The 12882-nt window shown below is 43.7% G+C and overlaps 1 protein-coding gene across 4 annotated transcripts in view; it reads right to left on the bottom strand.

The window, feature by feature from the left end:
* The window catches only part of cep192 (centrosomal protein 192), a 43687-nt gene extending 31212 nt beyond the window's left edge, over positions 1 to 12475 (bottom strand). For 3 of the 4 annotated variants that reach the window (XM_084053260.1, XM_084053262.1, XM_084053259.1), the window contains exons 1-12: positions 12279 to 12475; positions 11141 to 11387; positions 10251 to 10361; positions 9958 to 10115; positions 9619 to 9665; positions 8227 to 8377; positions 4329 to 4441; positions 4048 to 4140; positions 3778 to 3936; positions 2486 to 2636; positions 779 to 996; positions 31 to 165 (exon numbers count right to left, since the gene is read on the bottom strand). In XM_084053260.1, the coding sequence (XP_083909386.1) occupies positions 31 to 165; positions 779 to 996; positions 2486 to 2636; positions 3778 to 3936; positions 4048 to 4140; positions 4329 to 4441; positions 8227 to 8377; positions 9619 to 9665; positions 9958 to 10115; positions 10251 to 10361; positions 11141 to 11310 (1506 nt within the window). In that variant the 5' untranslated portion in view covers positions 11311 to 11387; positions 12279 to 12475. The remainder of the gene's footprint in view (positions 1 to 30; positions 166 to 778; positions 997 to 2485; positions 2637 to 3777; positions 3937 to 4047; positions 4141 to 4328; positions 4442 to 8226; positions 8378 to 9618; positions 9666 to 9957; positions 10116 to 10250; positions 10362 to 11140; positions 11388 to 12278) is intronic. The other variant, XM_084053261.1, reaches the window with a different exon arrangement.
* Positions 12476 to 12882: the final 407 nt, after the last annotated feature.

Consider the following 12882-nt stretch of genomic DNA (forward strand, 5'->3'; position numbering starts at 1 on the left):
AGACATGGTAAAGTTATAGCTCTGCCTTACAGCAGCACCCACCAAGACCTCCTGTCTGTCCAAGGTCATGCTCCAGTTGACTGGCGACAGTCTATGAGATCCCCCTAAGGGTCCCTGGGAGGAACTGATCTCTCCTGTTCCCACAGGACCCACGCGGTCTCCCATCTGAAACACACACATTAAAAAAAAAATTACAATTCATGCAATTATGCTAGAGGCAGTACAATATCAAATTTAGAAAACTACTTAATGAGCCAGTATTTTTGGCAATTAGCTAATTCTCTCATATACTAGGTGCAAAAGGCCCCCAAAATGCCCCAAGAGCAAGTGCAAATAGTTTCCTTGCTAGAACCCCCACACCTTTGACATCCGTGATGTCCCTGGAGTCAAGTAATCACCTTGGTTACACATAAATGCAGTAGGCTTACTGATATGATCATTTATTAATCTGTTGCCCACCAAAACAAAACGCTTCTCTACAACGTGATGCAATGTTTGTAGATCGGCTATTTTTGGGAAACGACACTATTAGATTTACTCGCGGGGAGGAGTCATCTCCGCTGTGCCAATGAATTCAGTAGTATGAAATGCATCTAAAGTAGCAATGCAAACTAACACGGAAGGTGTACCGTACTGTTCGATATTATACAGAGAACTGTTGCATTCCTACCATATACCAATTTTCAGAAGATGCATGAACCAGGGATAAGACATGACAAGGACTTTAAAAGCACTCTGTGACTACTGACTAGTGTTGATTAGAGCATCTCTTCACTACCTCAGTGTGTCTGGAGAAGCCATTTCTTCCAAGTCCTGAAAGGGTGTTCAGATCACTAGTCTCGTCTTCTCCAACGCCACTACTACCCACAATACCCAGCGCCCGCAGGACATCATAGGTGGACTGAGGGGCAGTTGGGGCGTAAGGGAGGGTCGACACCCCTCCGTCGTTCCCGCTATCCTCACTCCCACTGCTCCCGTCCCCACCTCCTCCGTCTCCTGATGTTGTACAACATAAAACACAAACAGGTGCTAAGGGTTTAGACATGTTGCCTTGTGACGCAGTTGTTCATGAAAGATAGGAATCACAGGCTTAAAAAACAACAACTAATCCAACAATCCCAATCCAGAGAAACATAATAGTTCACTTCACTTTCCATACAGTATTACTAATAAAGATGTTGAACGAAGGCTCGCCATTTATTTGATGTTGACGATAAATGTTGTAAGTGCCATCTTTAGAACTGGCCTTCATTTAATGACTGCTTTATAGAGAATTAAAAAACGGAAATTTCCATGCCAAATAACTCATATCCCAAAAGACGTTAATGGTCGTAATGTCTGCCTTTGTATGTATTATGTAAGGGGATTCAAGGCTGTTACCTGCTGGGGCGGCCATAGCTGAATGGGTCTCTACCCATTCAGCTATGGCCACCTAAGGCCACCTGGGAAACAGAAGGTCCCTGGTTCTATTCCTTGCCCCGACTACATGTCGAGGTGTCCATTAGTAAAATACTTAACCCCTAACTGACCCCCCAATCAATTACCACTTAACCACTGCTTTGAAACGGTGTCAAGTGGCAAAAACATCTACAAGCTCACATTGCGACACATTGCTAACAAGCGCCTTGGAAAAAAGCACTATATAAATGTACCATTTAACATTGAGACCTTGTAGGCTATTAAATCTTTTTTGCCTACAATGTCATGTCAATGTCATGCCCAAAATAGGGACAGCATGTTGAAATTGGTTAACACCAAATCTAGACAATGCTATGGAGTTTTTGTCATGTAAACTTAAACTGTATACCTTCAACCCCTACAGCAACATAAGTGATGTTCATGTACAATCACCAGTGAACTAGAAAAGAGGACTCTACTGACTTTGCTTCATTGGCTGTTTATAAAGTAAAACATAACAAATAAGTAAACTAAGTGATAAGGTCCTACCTATACTCATTATTTAATATATTGAAAAAATATATTATTGTTCTCCCCATTAATTTCTTTTATAAATAAGGACTGAAAATGAGTCAATACAAAAAGTATTAAATGTTAGTGCCGTCTTTGAAGCACAATTCACTGTGTCCATGGACACGACGATGAATGCAGCCATACAATTATGGTTTCCTTATGAAGAAAATATAGTTTACAGTTCCTAATAACTTCACTGCGTAACGAATAAATGTTCAGACAAGCATTTGTCACAATTTTATTTGTGATGCAATGTATGCAATTCAGACATATTGCATTATTCTCTTTAAACTAATTTGGTGGGGGATGTGTAGATTTGGTACAGTTATTATAAGTCAATAGTCTGGAAAGTGGAGACATAATTTTTTTTCTACTCTTTTTTTTTCTTATTTCCATACTTATACAGACCAGGAAATGACTAAAACGTGAGCAATAAGGACTACACATTATTAATTAATTTAGCTTCAGCTGCACAGGCAAGACACTCCGTTATTAGACTCTGTATCCTACTTACCCGTGACAGGGGGGTTGATGACCTGTCCCTCGGCAGACCGTCTGTGTTCAATCCCAGTCTGGGATGGGCCTCCGCGGCCACTAGAAGGCTCGTCATCAGAACTGCCTCCCTCTAATCCCGGTCTGAAACTGGGACGGTTACTCTCCCCAACCTGCTCCAACAAAGAGAGTGAAACAAAATGTCAATACCACCAATGTACTTCATAATGTGATACACGTCTACCTGCTAGCTAAAGTGAATGTAGAATATACACTTGTTACAACATGGGTTTTAATCTAAGCTAGAATAAAGACAAAGAATTTGTCAATGATGCCACCGTCACGTGGAAGTGCTTCAGATTCATGGGGGCCTTGAACATCCAACCCATGCCACTGGGAACCCTATGAAACTACAGGATACATACACACATCCCATTGTTCACGACATCACTATCTGTTGTAGTTGTATTCTTGAATCTAGGCAGGGCACAACAAATATCATCAATCCCCAATATTTCTCCTTCTCCACCATGTGCAACTATTTAAAGAGACAAAAGAAACACTTAAAGGGGAAATCCACCCATTTTCAATATTTAACTATGTCATTAATATAGCATAAAGGAGTTGTGTGGAAATAAGAAAAAAGTTCCCCCCTTTCTGTGTTGCCTTGAACTGGAGGATTGATTGTGGGTTTAACATTGCAAATTACAACATGATGAGTCATCACGTTGTAATTTGCAATGTTAAACCCACAATCAATCCTCCAGTTCAAGGCAACACAGAAAGGGGGGAACTTTTTTCTTATTTCCACACAACTCCTTTATGCTATATTAATGACATAGTTAAATATTGAAAATGGGTGGATTTCCCCTTTAAGTACTCAAATTACAAATGAATATAAATTGATCACAACTGCCAAAGAGTGTTCCACACCAAATTAAATTGCATTATTGACCACTGTAATTTCCCAACAGCCTGGAAGAACTCTGATTTTTCATTAGAGAAAGTTAAACATTTCCCCGGCAAACCTCCTACATAAGGCATTCTGATGCCGTGCAGATGTAGAAACAAAGATACATCAATAAAGTCAAATTGTACGCCAAGGGAAATCTTTCATGCGGATCAAACTAATCCCACTCGTTAACATCTGGTATTGCCCAGCACTGCCATTTCTTTGTTCAGAGTCATTTATTTTTCAGCATTTACAAAATGTTTACAGACTGCGACTGTATGAACGCGACTGCGTTCTGCATGTGCAATAATCATTTTCTCCAATACCATTCAGCCCTACACCATATATTTCTAAACTCCCACCAGCTGTCTGGAGGTGCTTGGCAGCAGTAGTCTGGTCCTGGGAGCCTGGCTGTTCCTCCTGGCCACCTCCAGTTCATCTTCAGTGTCCTCCTCATCGCTGGCAGGACATGAGTCCATGCCTGTAGCGGCCAGCCGCACATCAGGCATCTGGAAGTCCTCCTGGAGTGACACACAGAACACACAGAATTATAATAGCTGTGAAAGTTACAGTGACGCATAAGGGAATGGCCATGGATGAACAGAATGTCCTCACAAGTTATGTCTGATCACCTGATCATAGTCATCGAGGAACTGGTATCTGTTCTTCTCTGGTTCTGCAAAGCCTAGGTTTGAGGCAGCAGCATCAGAGAATGCTGGTAGTCTCTACAAACCAATAAAGATAGAATAAACATATTTTCTCATTCCGAGAGCTGAGTCAATAATGTACATTCTACATAATAATAATGTCTATTAAGTAGCCTCTGCCTAAGTGCAAAAAAGTGAACATGATGAACAGAATGGAGGAAAAGGATATAGAAAAGGAAGGGAGGGGAAAGTAGAGATAGGCTTACTGCAGCAGGAATCTCCTGTCCCTCCACTCTCCCTCTCTGCATGGAAGGAGGGAGCAGCTTATTAGAGTACAACTCCAGCTCGTCAGGCAGATTGTTCACATCAATGTCATCATCTGTGGACCAAGGACACAACCAGGTTAACATCTGTAGATGAAGCCACGTTCTTTAACCTAGCCCTCTCAATCATGCAGTTTCTCAACATCTGCGTCTTAACTGAATTAAATGTTTAAACTACTACTACTACTACTACTACTACTACTACTACTACTACTACTACTACTACTACTACTACTACTACTACTACTACTACTACTACTACTACTACTACTACTACTACTACTACTACTACTACTACTACTACTACTACTACTACTACTACTACTACTACTACTACTACTACTACTACTACTACTACTACTACTGGTCGCATGGACCAGGTGCTGAAGAGTATGAAAGACTACCGCCTGGACATCTTAGGCGTTAGCGAAATGAGGTGGACAGGGCAGGGGCGCCTCATGGTTGATGGAGCAATTGTTCTTTACTCTGGGAAGCAAGACCACCATACCCATGGAGTCGGCATCATCCTCTCCAGCCATGCGGCAAAAGCGTTGGTTGGATGGAAGCCGGTGAATGAACGCATCATCACAGCGAGGCTTTACACCAAACATGCCAAAGTAACCATCGTGCAAGTTTATGCCCCAACCGAAGTTGCCTCAGAAGAAGATAAGGACGCCTTCTACAACCAGCTCCAAACCGTGCTCGAAGAGATCCCCAGCTATGACATCAAGATGCTGATTGGAGACTTCAATGCAAAACTGGATAACGACAGAAGGGGCCTTAACACCACAGTGGGACCACACGGGTCTGCAAGCTCCACAAACGACAACGGGGAGAGGCTGTTGATGCTAACCAGCACCAACGGTTTCAGTATCGGAAACACATTTTTTGGGCACAAGCAGATCCACAAGATGACCTGGGTTTCACCTGGTGGTGGGACCCGGAATGAGCTGGACTACATCTGCATCAACACAAGGTGGCGCTCGTCATTGCTAGACGTTCGCTCCCATAGAGGTGCAGATGTAGGATCAGATCACTTCCTTGTGGTGGGTAAAATCAGGCTGAAGCTAAAGAAGGTGGAAAAGGTGCAGCCCAAGAGACCTTACGCGGTGGACAAGCTGAAGAATAACATCATATCAGAAAGCTTCCGTGAGGAGTTGAGTAAGAAGCTTGCGGTGCCACAACATCCTTCAACCATTGAGGAGCAGTGGAGCCTGTTCTCGCATGCCATCACTGAGACTGCAGAGGCAGTTTTAGGCAGAAGGAGGGGTACCAACAAAGAAAGATGGATAACAGACCACACATGGAAGTTGATCGATGAACGGAAGGTGGCCAAGATAAAAAGAGAACAGAAAAGGAGGCTCCGGAGTTGGAGGATGGAAGACGAGGAGTACAGGCGTCTGGACAGGGAAGTGAAGAAGAGCTGCAGAAATGATAAAAGGCGGTGGCTAGAGGAGAAAGCAAGAGAGGCACAGGAGGCAGCGGAGAAGAACAATACAAAAACGCTGTACAGGATTGTGCGGGAGCTAACCAGCTCCAAGAGCAGCTCCGGTGTGCCAATCAGGAGCAAGGATGGCAGGGCACTCCTGACCGATGAAGAGCAGGAGGCAAGGTGGGTGGAGCACTTCAGGGAGGTTCTCAATCAGCCAATACCTTCCATGCTCTTCAATTTCGATCACGAAACACCGGCTCCAACTCTGAACGTTACTTCAGGAGAGATATCCGGGACTGAGGTTGTCCGAGCAATCAAGAGCCTCAAAAACAATAAGGCACCGGGACTCGATGAGGTAGCCGCCGAGTTGTTGAAGCACGGCCAGGATGTAGTTGTGGAGAGCCTCACTAGCCTGTTCTTCAACATGATTTGGCATGCTGAAGAAGTTCCAGCCGACTGGAGACGTGGCGTCATTGTGACGCTGCCCAAGAAGGGAAACCTCGCGGACTGCAACAACTGGCGGGGCATCACACTGCTGTCTATCCCTGGCAAGGTATTCTGCAGTGTATTGCTCCAACGCCTTAAAGAGGAGGTGGACAACATCTTAAGGGAAGAGCAGGCTGGCTTCAGGAAGGGAAGGTCCTGCTCCGAACAGATCTTTACTCTTCGCAACATCATCGAGCAGTGCCAAGAGCTTCAGACACCCCTCATGATTAATTACATCGATTTCAAAAAAGCTTTTGACAGCATCCACCGGGAATCACTGTGGCAGATCGTCCAGCTGTACGGTGTACCACCCAAGTACGTCAACATCTTCAGGTCCCTGTACCACAACTCCACTTGCAGAGTCAAAACCAACTATGGCACAACCGATGACTTCGACATCTTGACCGGTGTAAGACAGGGTTGCATTCTGTCACCACTGCTCTTCATCATTACAATCGACTTTGTGATGAGGAAGTCTGTCACCGGGGAAAACTTCGGTATCAAGTGGGGAGGGGGCAGATTGGCCGATCTGGACTTTGCGGACGACTTGGCTCTGTTAAGTCATACCCAGCCTGCACTCCAAGAGTTGACCAACAGTCTCCATGAGCACGGAGATAAGGTCGGTTTACGGATAAGCCAAGAAAAGACTAAGGCCATGACCATTGGACAATACCAACACCTTCCACCACTCACTATAGGCCTACATGACATAGAGTATGTTGACAACTTCACGTATCTTGGAAGTAACATCTCAAACACAGGAGACGTGGAGAAAGACGTCAATAACCGAGTTGGAAAAGCTGCTGGAGTGTTTCAACGGCTCCGCAACATCTGGTCGTCTAAAACCATCTCTACGGCCACCAAGCTACGCCTCTACATGTCAGTGGTCATCCCAACAGCGACCTACGCCTGTGAGACATGGATGAAGACAGCCAACACCACCAACAAGTTGGATGTCTTCCACCGACGATGCCTCAGATCCATCCTGAGGATCTCATGGAGAGACCACATCACCAATGAGGAGGTGATGAGAAGGGCAGGGGTAGCACCACTGTCTGTCATCGTCGATGAAAGGAGAAGGAGAATGGCTGGACACGTACTCCGACTACCAAGAGAGAGACCGGCAAGTGTGGCAATGGACTGGATGCCAGAAGGTGGAAAGAGGAAAAGAGGGAGGCCAAAGAAGACTTGGAGACAGACAGCTAAGGAAGACCTAAGCGAGATGGGTGTCAGCTGGCACGGAGCAAGAAGAGTCGCCAGAGACCGGAGTAAATGGAGAGGACTCGTCGCCCAATGTTCCAATAGGAACGGGAGGACCTAAGTCTAAGTCTAACTACTACTACTACTACTACTACTACTACTACTACTACTACTACTACTACTACTACTACTACTACTACTACTACTACTACTACTACTACTACTACTACTACTACTACTACTACTACTACTACTACTACTACTACTACTACTACTACTACTACTACTACTACTACTACTACTACTACTACTACTACTACTACTACTACTACTACTACTACTACTACTACTACTACTACTACTACTACTACTACTACTACTACTACTACTACTACTACTACTACTACTACTACTACTACTACTACTACTACTACTACTACTACTACTACTACTACTACTACTACTACTACTACTACTACTACTACTACTACTACTACTACTACTACTACTACTACTACTACTACTACTACTACTACTACTACTACTACTACTACTACTACTACTATCCATTCTTGCAGTTAAGTTTGATTTAAGAATTCATTTTGGAATGTAATTTAGTAGCTGTGCGGTTTCTTTCATGAGCAGAGCCATTAAACTTATTTTCAGTAGTGAAATTTGTAACTCATGCAAAAATGTTTTTTAAAGTTACGTTGGGTAAGGTACCTGTGAGGTCACTGTTTACGCTATCGAAAGACATGAGTTTCTCATTGGCCAGGAAACTTGAGACGCTGCCACTTAAATGGTTGCTGTCTGCACTTTCACTCTCTGGACTGTCCTCCTCAGCTGTGGCAGGGAAGGTCTTGGCCTGCATAGACTGCACCAGGGAGAGAAAGCATGAAAGAAACATACTGGGAACATTTTCCTAAACATTGGTCTACGGGACAAAACTAAACGCCTCACTTTCGCTTCTTGAAAGGTTTAACAACCATTGGGAGAAATGGTTGACTGAGGGATTCAAGATGAATCCAAATTGATTTTGCAGTATCACAGCCAGACAAAAAACATTGATAGTAGTTCAAGTTTAATTCAGACTTCTGAGACTCTTACAGCAATATATCTATCAGTGGACAAGACACTTAACCCTTATGGGCACTGTATTATAGCACCCACTGCTAATATAGGATGGGTAAAAGCAGACGACAAAGTTTGCGTATGTGTAAATGTATTAACAAATACCCATAAGGAGTTTGGGACTAAATAACATTATACTTATTTAATATGAGTGATTGTGATGAAGATATTCACTTTTTGTTCTAATTTTGCCTCAACTTTGGTGTTCACTTCTCAGAGTGAGTCCATAATCACACCCTCTCCCTTTACTCAATGCAACACATCGCGTCTGTATTTTATGTTGGACTACTGTCGGTCCAGATATGCAATATATCTGCCTCCCTGGATTTCTCTCTGAGTGGTCGCTGAAGTGAAGATCAGTACAAAATTGAGTCAAAAATGTCAAAACTTTTTGAAGATTGGTTTGAGTGACATGCTTTTGCCGATTTACAGCCAATGATATGCTTGCAAATGTTCCCTTGCTCTGGGCGACCGTGTAAGCGAGCCACATCGCTACTCATAGTCGACACAGGCGGCTTTCGCTGGCCATGCCAGGTATGGTCTTGGATATTGATCACCGGGACACCCACCAGAACGCAAAAAAGACAAAAGCGATAACTGTTTATTTGTCACATACGGTGAATGTGACTGCACTGTAGTCTACATTTCCTGACTGTCTCCTTTACTCACCACCCATGAAGAATATGTGTGTTTGCAGCGGGATATTACGTTTTATATGCACAGATTTACAAATAACAGAGGGCCGGAAAGCGTTCATGCATTCATTTACAACCCGGTAACTCATTTGTTCTTGTTTGGTAATGTTTTAAGATGAGTTATGACAGTATACTTTAAGGGTTTTAGCTTGCCACCACAAGCTGGTATAATATGACTGTTATTTCTTTCTTTATCGATTTATAGTACTGTAGGTTGTCAACTAGCCTTTTATTGGTAAAAAAAAAAATGATAATAAACTTGAACCTGTATGAAAAAAAAAAGACTTACATCCTTATATCCAAACTGGGCGAATGTCAGCAGCCCAGTCGAGAGATCTGGCAGAGAAAATAGAGAAGTCAAAATCCCAGCCTGAAAATACTAACAGTTTTATTCACTTCTACACTTGTGTTTTTTAAGCGTTTCTTTAAGCACATAACAGGGATGGCTAATGCAGATCAGTCAGAAGAAATCTTGCTCAAAAAGTACTCCACTGAAAAACGCTGTAACAAGCCATTTTTGATTGTTACTTTTATCCACAGCGTCAGTCAGATCAGGTATGGAGAGCTCCAAACTCTGGCAGAGTTATGCCTTGGTCCTCCTGCTGAGCTCCACAGCACCAGTTCTTACCAGTTCCAAGTTCTGTGGGCCTCCCAGAGAGCAGGCCCGTCTGTGTGGGAGGAGGGCCCAGCATAGACCCTTTGACTCTGGCGTCACTCTCATCCAGGTCAACCTTCACCAGCATGTCAGAGATACGATGGGCTGCTAAGAATTCATTTGCATCATCCCTGCAGAGCAGATAAGAGTTCAGGAGAACAGCATGATCAAGAAAAAAAAGGGAAATTATAGTGAAAATGGATGAAGCTGCAAAGACTGTAGGCGTAAAGCATGCAGAACAGGCAAAAGACAATTTAGATACTCACAAATCGTCTTTGAAGCTGAGGGCAAACTTTGCCTGATCTCCCATGGCGGACCGAGAGCTAGCCGTTGACATCTGACCTCCCTCAAGATATGAGTCCTCAGTGACCCCCCCTCTGTACAACAAGAGCAGGGGTTAGTTCTAAATTAGACTGAGAGAACGAGAGCAATCCATGGTCTCGAAGGGCGGATCCAAACCCAGGCGCCCGGAGCAGGCGCGTCCTCCGATTGCTTCACCAATCTATGTCCCCGCCCCCCCCCCCCCCTCCCCCCTCCCCCCCCCCCCCCCCCCTCCCCCCTCCCCCCCCCCCCCCCCCCCCGGTCTGTGCACGGAGCAGGCTGACGTCACCAAATTTAGAGCGACGCCCCTCTGCACTCTGAATGGTTAGGAGATAACAAGCTTCAAAGACCATCGTTCCTGCATCGTTCCCCCAGACTTTTTTCTTTTGTAACAAAAAAAATGGCTGGGTTTCCGAGGCTAGTTCTAAATAGACACGCAGCCGTTCAGCAATTTTAGGGCTTGTGTGAGTCCTGACCACTTCCATGGCCTTCTTTCTTCACTCTAATCATTAGCCGGAAATTCTATATCAGCTGATCAATGCAACTATACCCCTCTCTCCTTAGGTTAGCATAGGACACAATAAAGCTTGTATACTAGACTGTTTATTATAATGCTCTCTCATGTTTTCCCCATTACTACTGTTATGATCTGATTGTTTGAAACTACAACTTAATACGAAACAACACAAATTAAAGACAGAACTTTGGTTATGAATTGTACCGCTAGCTTCCAACTCGTCAGCTTGGCTGTGATGTGTTTGAGCAAGTGACACAAGTGTGAGTAGTGAGTACTACCTCAACCCAAATCCCTCCAAGCCAGTGAGCTTTGACCCACCTGTTGTCAGCCCCATCTCTAATTTTAGCCACTGTAGAGGCAGCTACTGGAAGGCCCGGGCCAGAGCCCAATGTCACATTCCCCAGTGTGGCACGGCCGATGCTGCCCACAGAGTTGTCCAGGAAGCTGGGGAATGCCTCGTCCTGCAGGTTGCAAAAACTGTCTGCCATGGTGTGAAATGGAGGGGGGAGACAGCCAGCTAGCTGTGGCTCAAGTTGATTTCAGGTGAACATTTTTAGGAGGAGCACTGCAGAATGAAGAGTAGGACAGTGGTGTAAAGTAACTAAGTACATTTATTCAAGTGCTGTACTTAAGTAAAATGGAGGTATTTCCCGTTTTCAGTACTTTTATTCCACCTCAGAGGCAAATATTGTACTTTTACTCTACTACAATTATTTGAAAACTTCAGCTACTATGCAGAATTTGATTATTACTACATACATTACCCACCTCAGCCCTACAGTATATACATTTTGGCCATTTGAAAATAGGCAATCTACAAGTTCACAATGCATCACAATGCGTACTTTTGGTACTTTAAGTACATCAATACCAATACTTTGTACTTTTACTCAAATACATTTAGAAATCCGGACTTCTACTTGTAACAGCGTATTTCTACATGCAGTATTGATACTTTTGTTTTTTCCCCCAAAAAATGGAATACCATTTCCACCACTGAGAGTAGGATGGTACAACATAACAAAATACGTTTCAACGATACTTAGGGGTGTGAGTTTGTTTGACAGTGACTACTTATGTATAGATAGAAAGTACAAGAATTTGTGATAACACTTTACACAGCATTATGGTGTCAACCTTGACAAAAAAAAACTCAATGATGTTCGTCATGTTTTCACATATTATTCATGTATATTATGTACCCTGCTGCCTGGGAGACTGACAAACTGAAAGCTAGCTAACAGCTAAAAACAATTGATCTTGCCAAACACACAAAGCATAATCAACTCAACTTAGTGAACTAGTGTACAACAATGAGCTACAGACACAAGGGGTTCGGGATTTTAAAAAGGCAGCTTGCAAACCTTCAGTAATGATCACAGACAGACAACGACAACAACATTGCTCCAGTCCACCAATAATAACATGTACAAGTCGTGCGTAGAGTTCAACTCACTCAATCTTAAGAGTTGAGATGGAGGCACGGGACTACGGTCCAGTCACCTTCGATCCAGAGTTTAGCGGCTAATTTAGTTAGCGCAGAAAAACCAGAGAGTTTGCGTTACTTCTCCTTCATTCTAATGCTGAGCTACATTCTATCTGGTCCATAAACCCGGCCGTACCTTAGAACGCTCCCTACAAACGATGCAACAGTTTAGGTGAATCTCACGCAGTGTTCAAGACAATCCCTTAGGACAGGAAGCCCGCGCGAGCGTCACTTCACCTAGGCGGGACTCTGGTAGCATGACGCTGCCCTGATTGGACAAACGCACTGAAGGGAGGGGAGCTATTGGACGGCGTTGCTGTCACTCTGCTGCAGTGTGCCCGCTGGGGTACGCCCTGGACCAATTTGAAAACATTCTTTGATAATCAAAGAGGGACACACACCACGACAACACACCACATGAATGGATGGGTGACAGGATAGGTTTTTAAGTATAAATGAATTGAACATGCTTAAAAAAATCGAGAACTAAGGTCTAATATTTCTATAATTGCTGCAAAACCTGTATATCCAGTCATTTTGGGGCGTAAACAAGAAGTTGAAGTATAAAATTAAG

The sequence above is a fragment of the Gymnoscopelus microlampas genome (assembly GCF_963454915.1).
Source record: "Gymnoscopelus microlampas genome assembly, chromosome: 3".
NCBI lineage: Eukaryota > Metazoa > Chordata > Actinopteri > Myctophiformes > Myctophidae > Gymnoscopelus > Gymnoscopelus microlampas.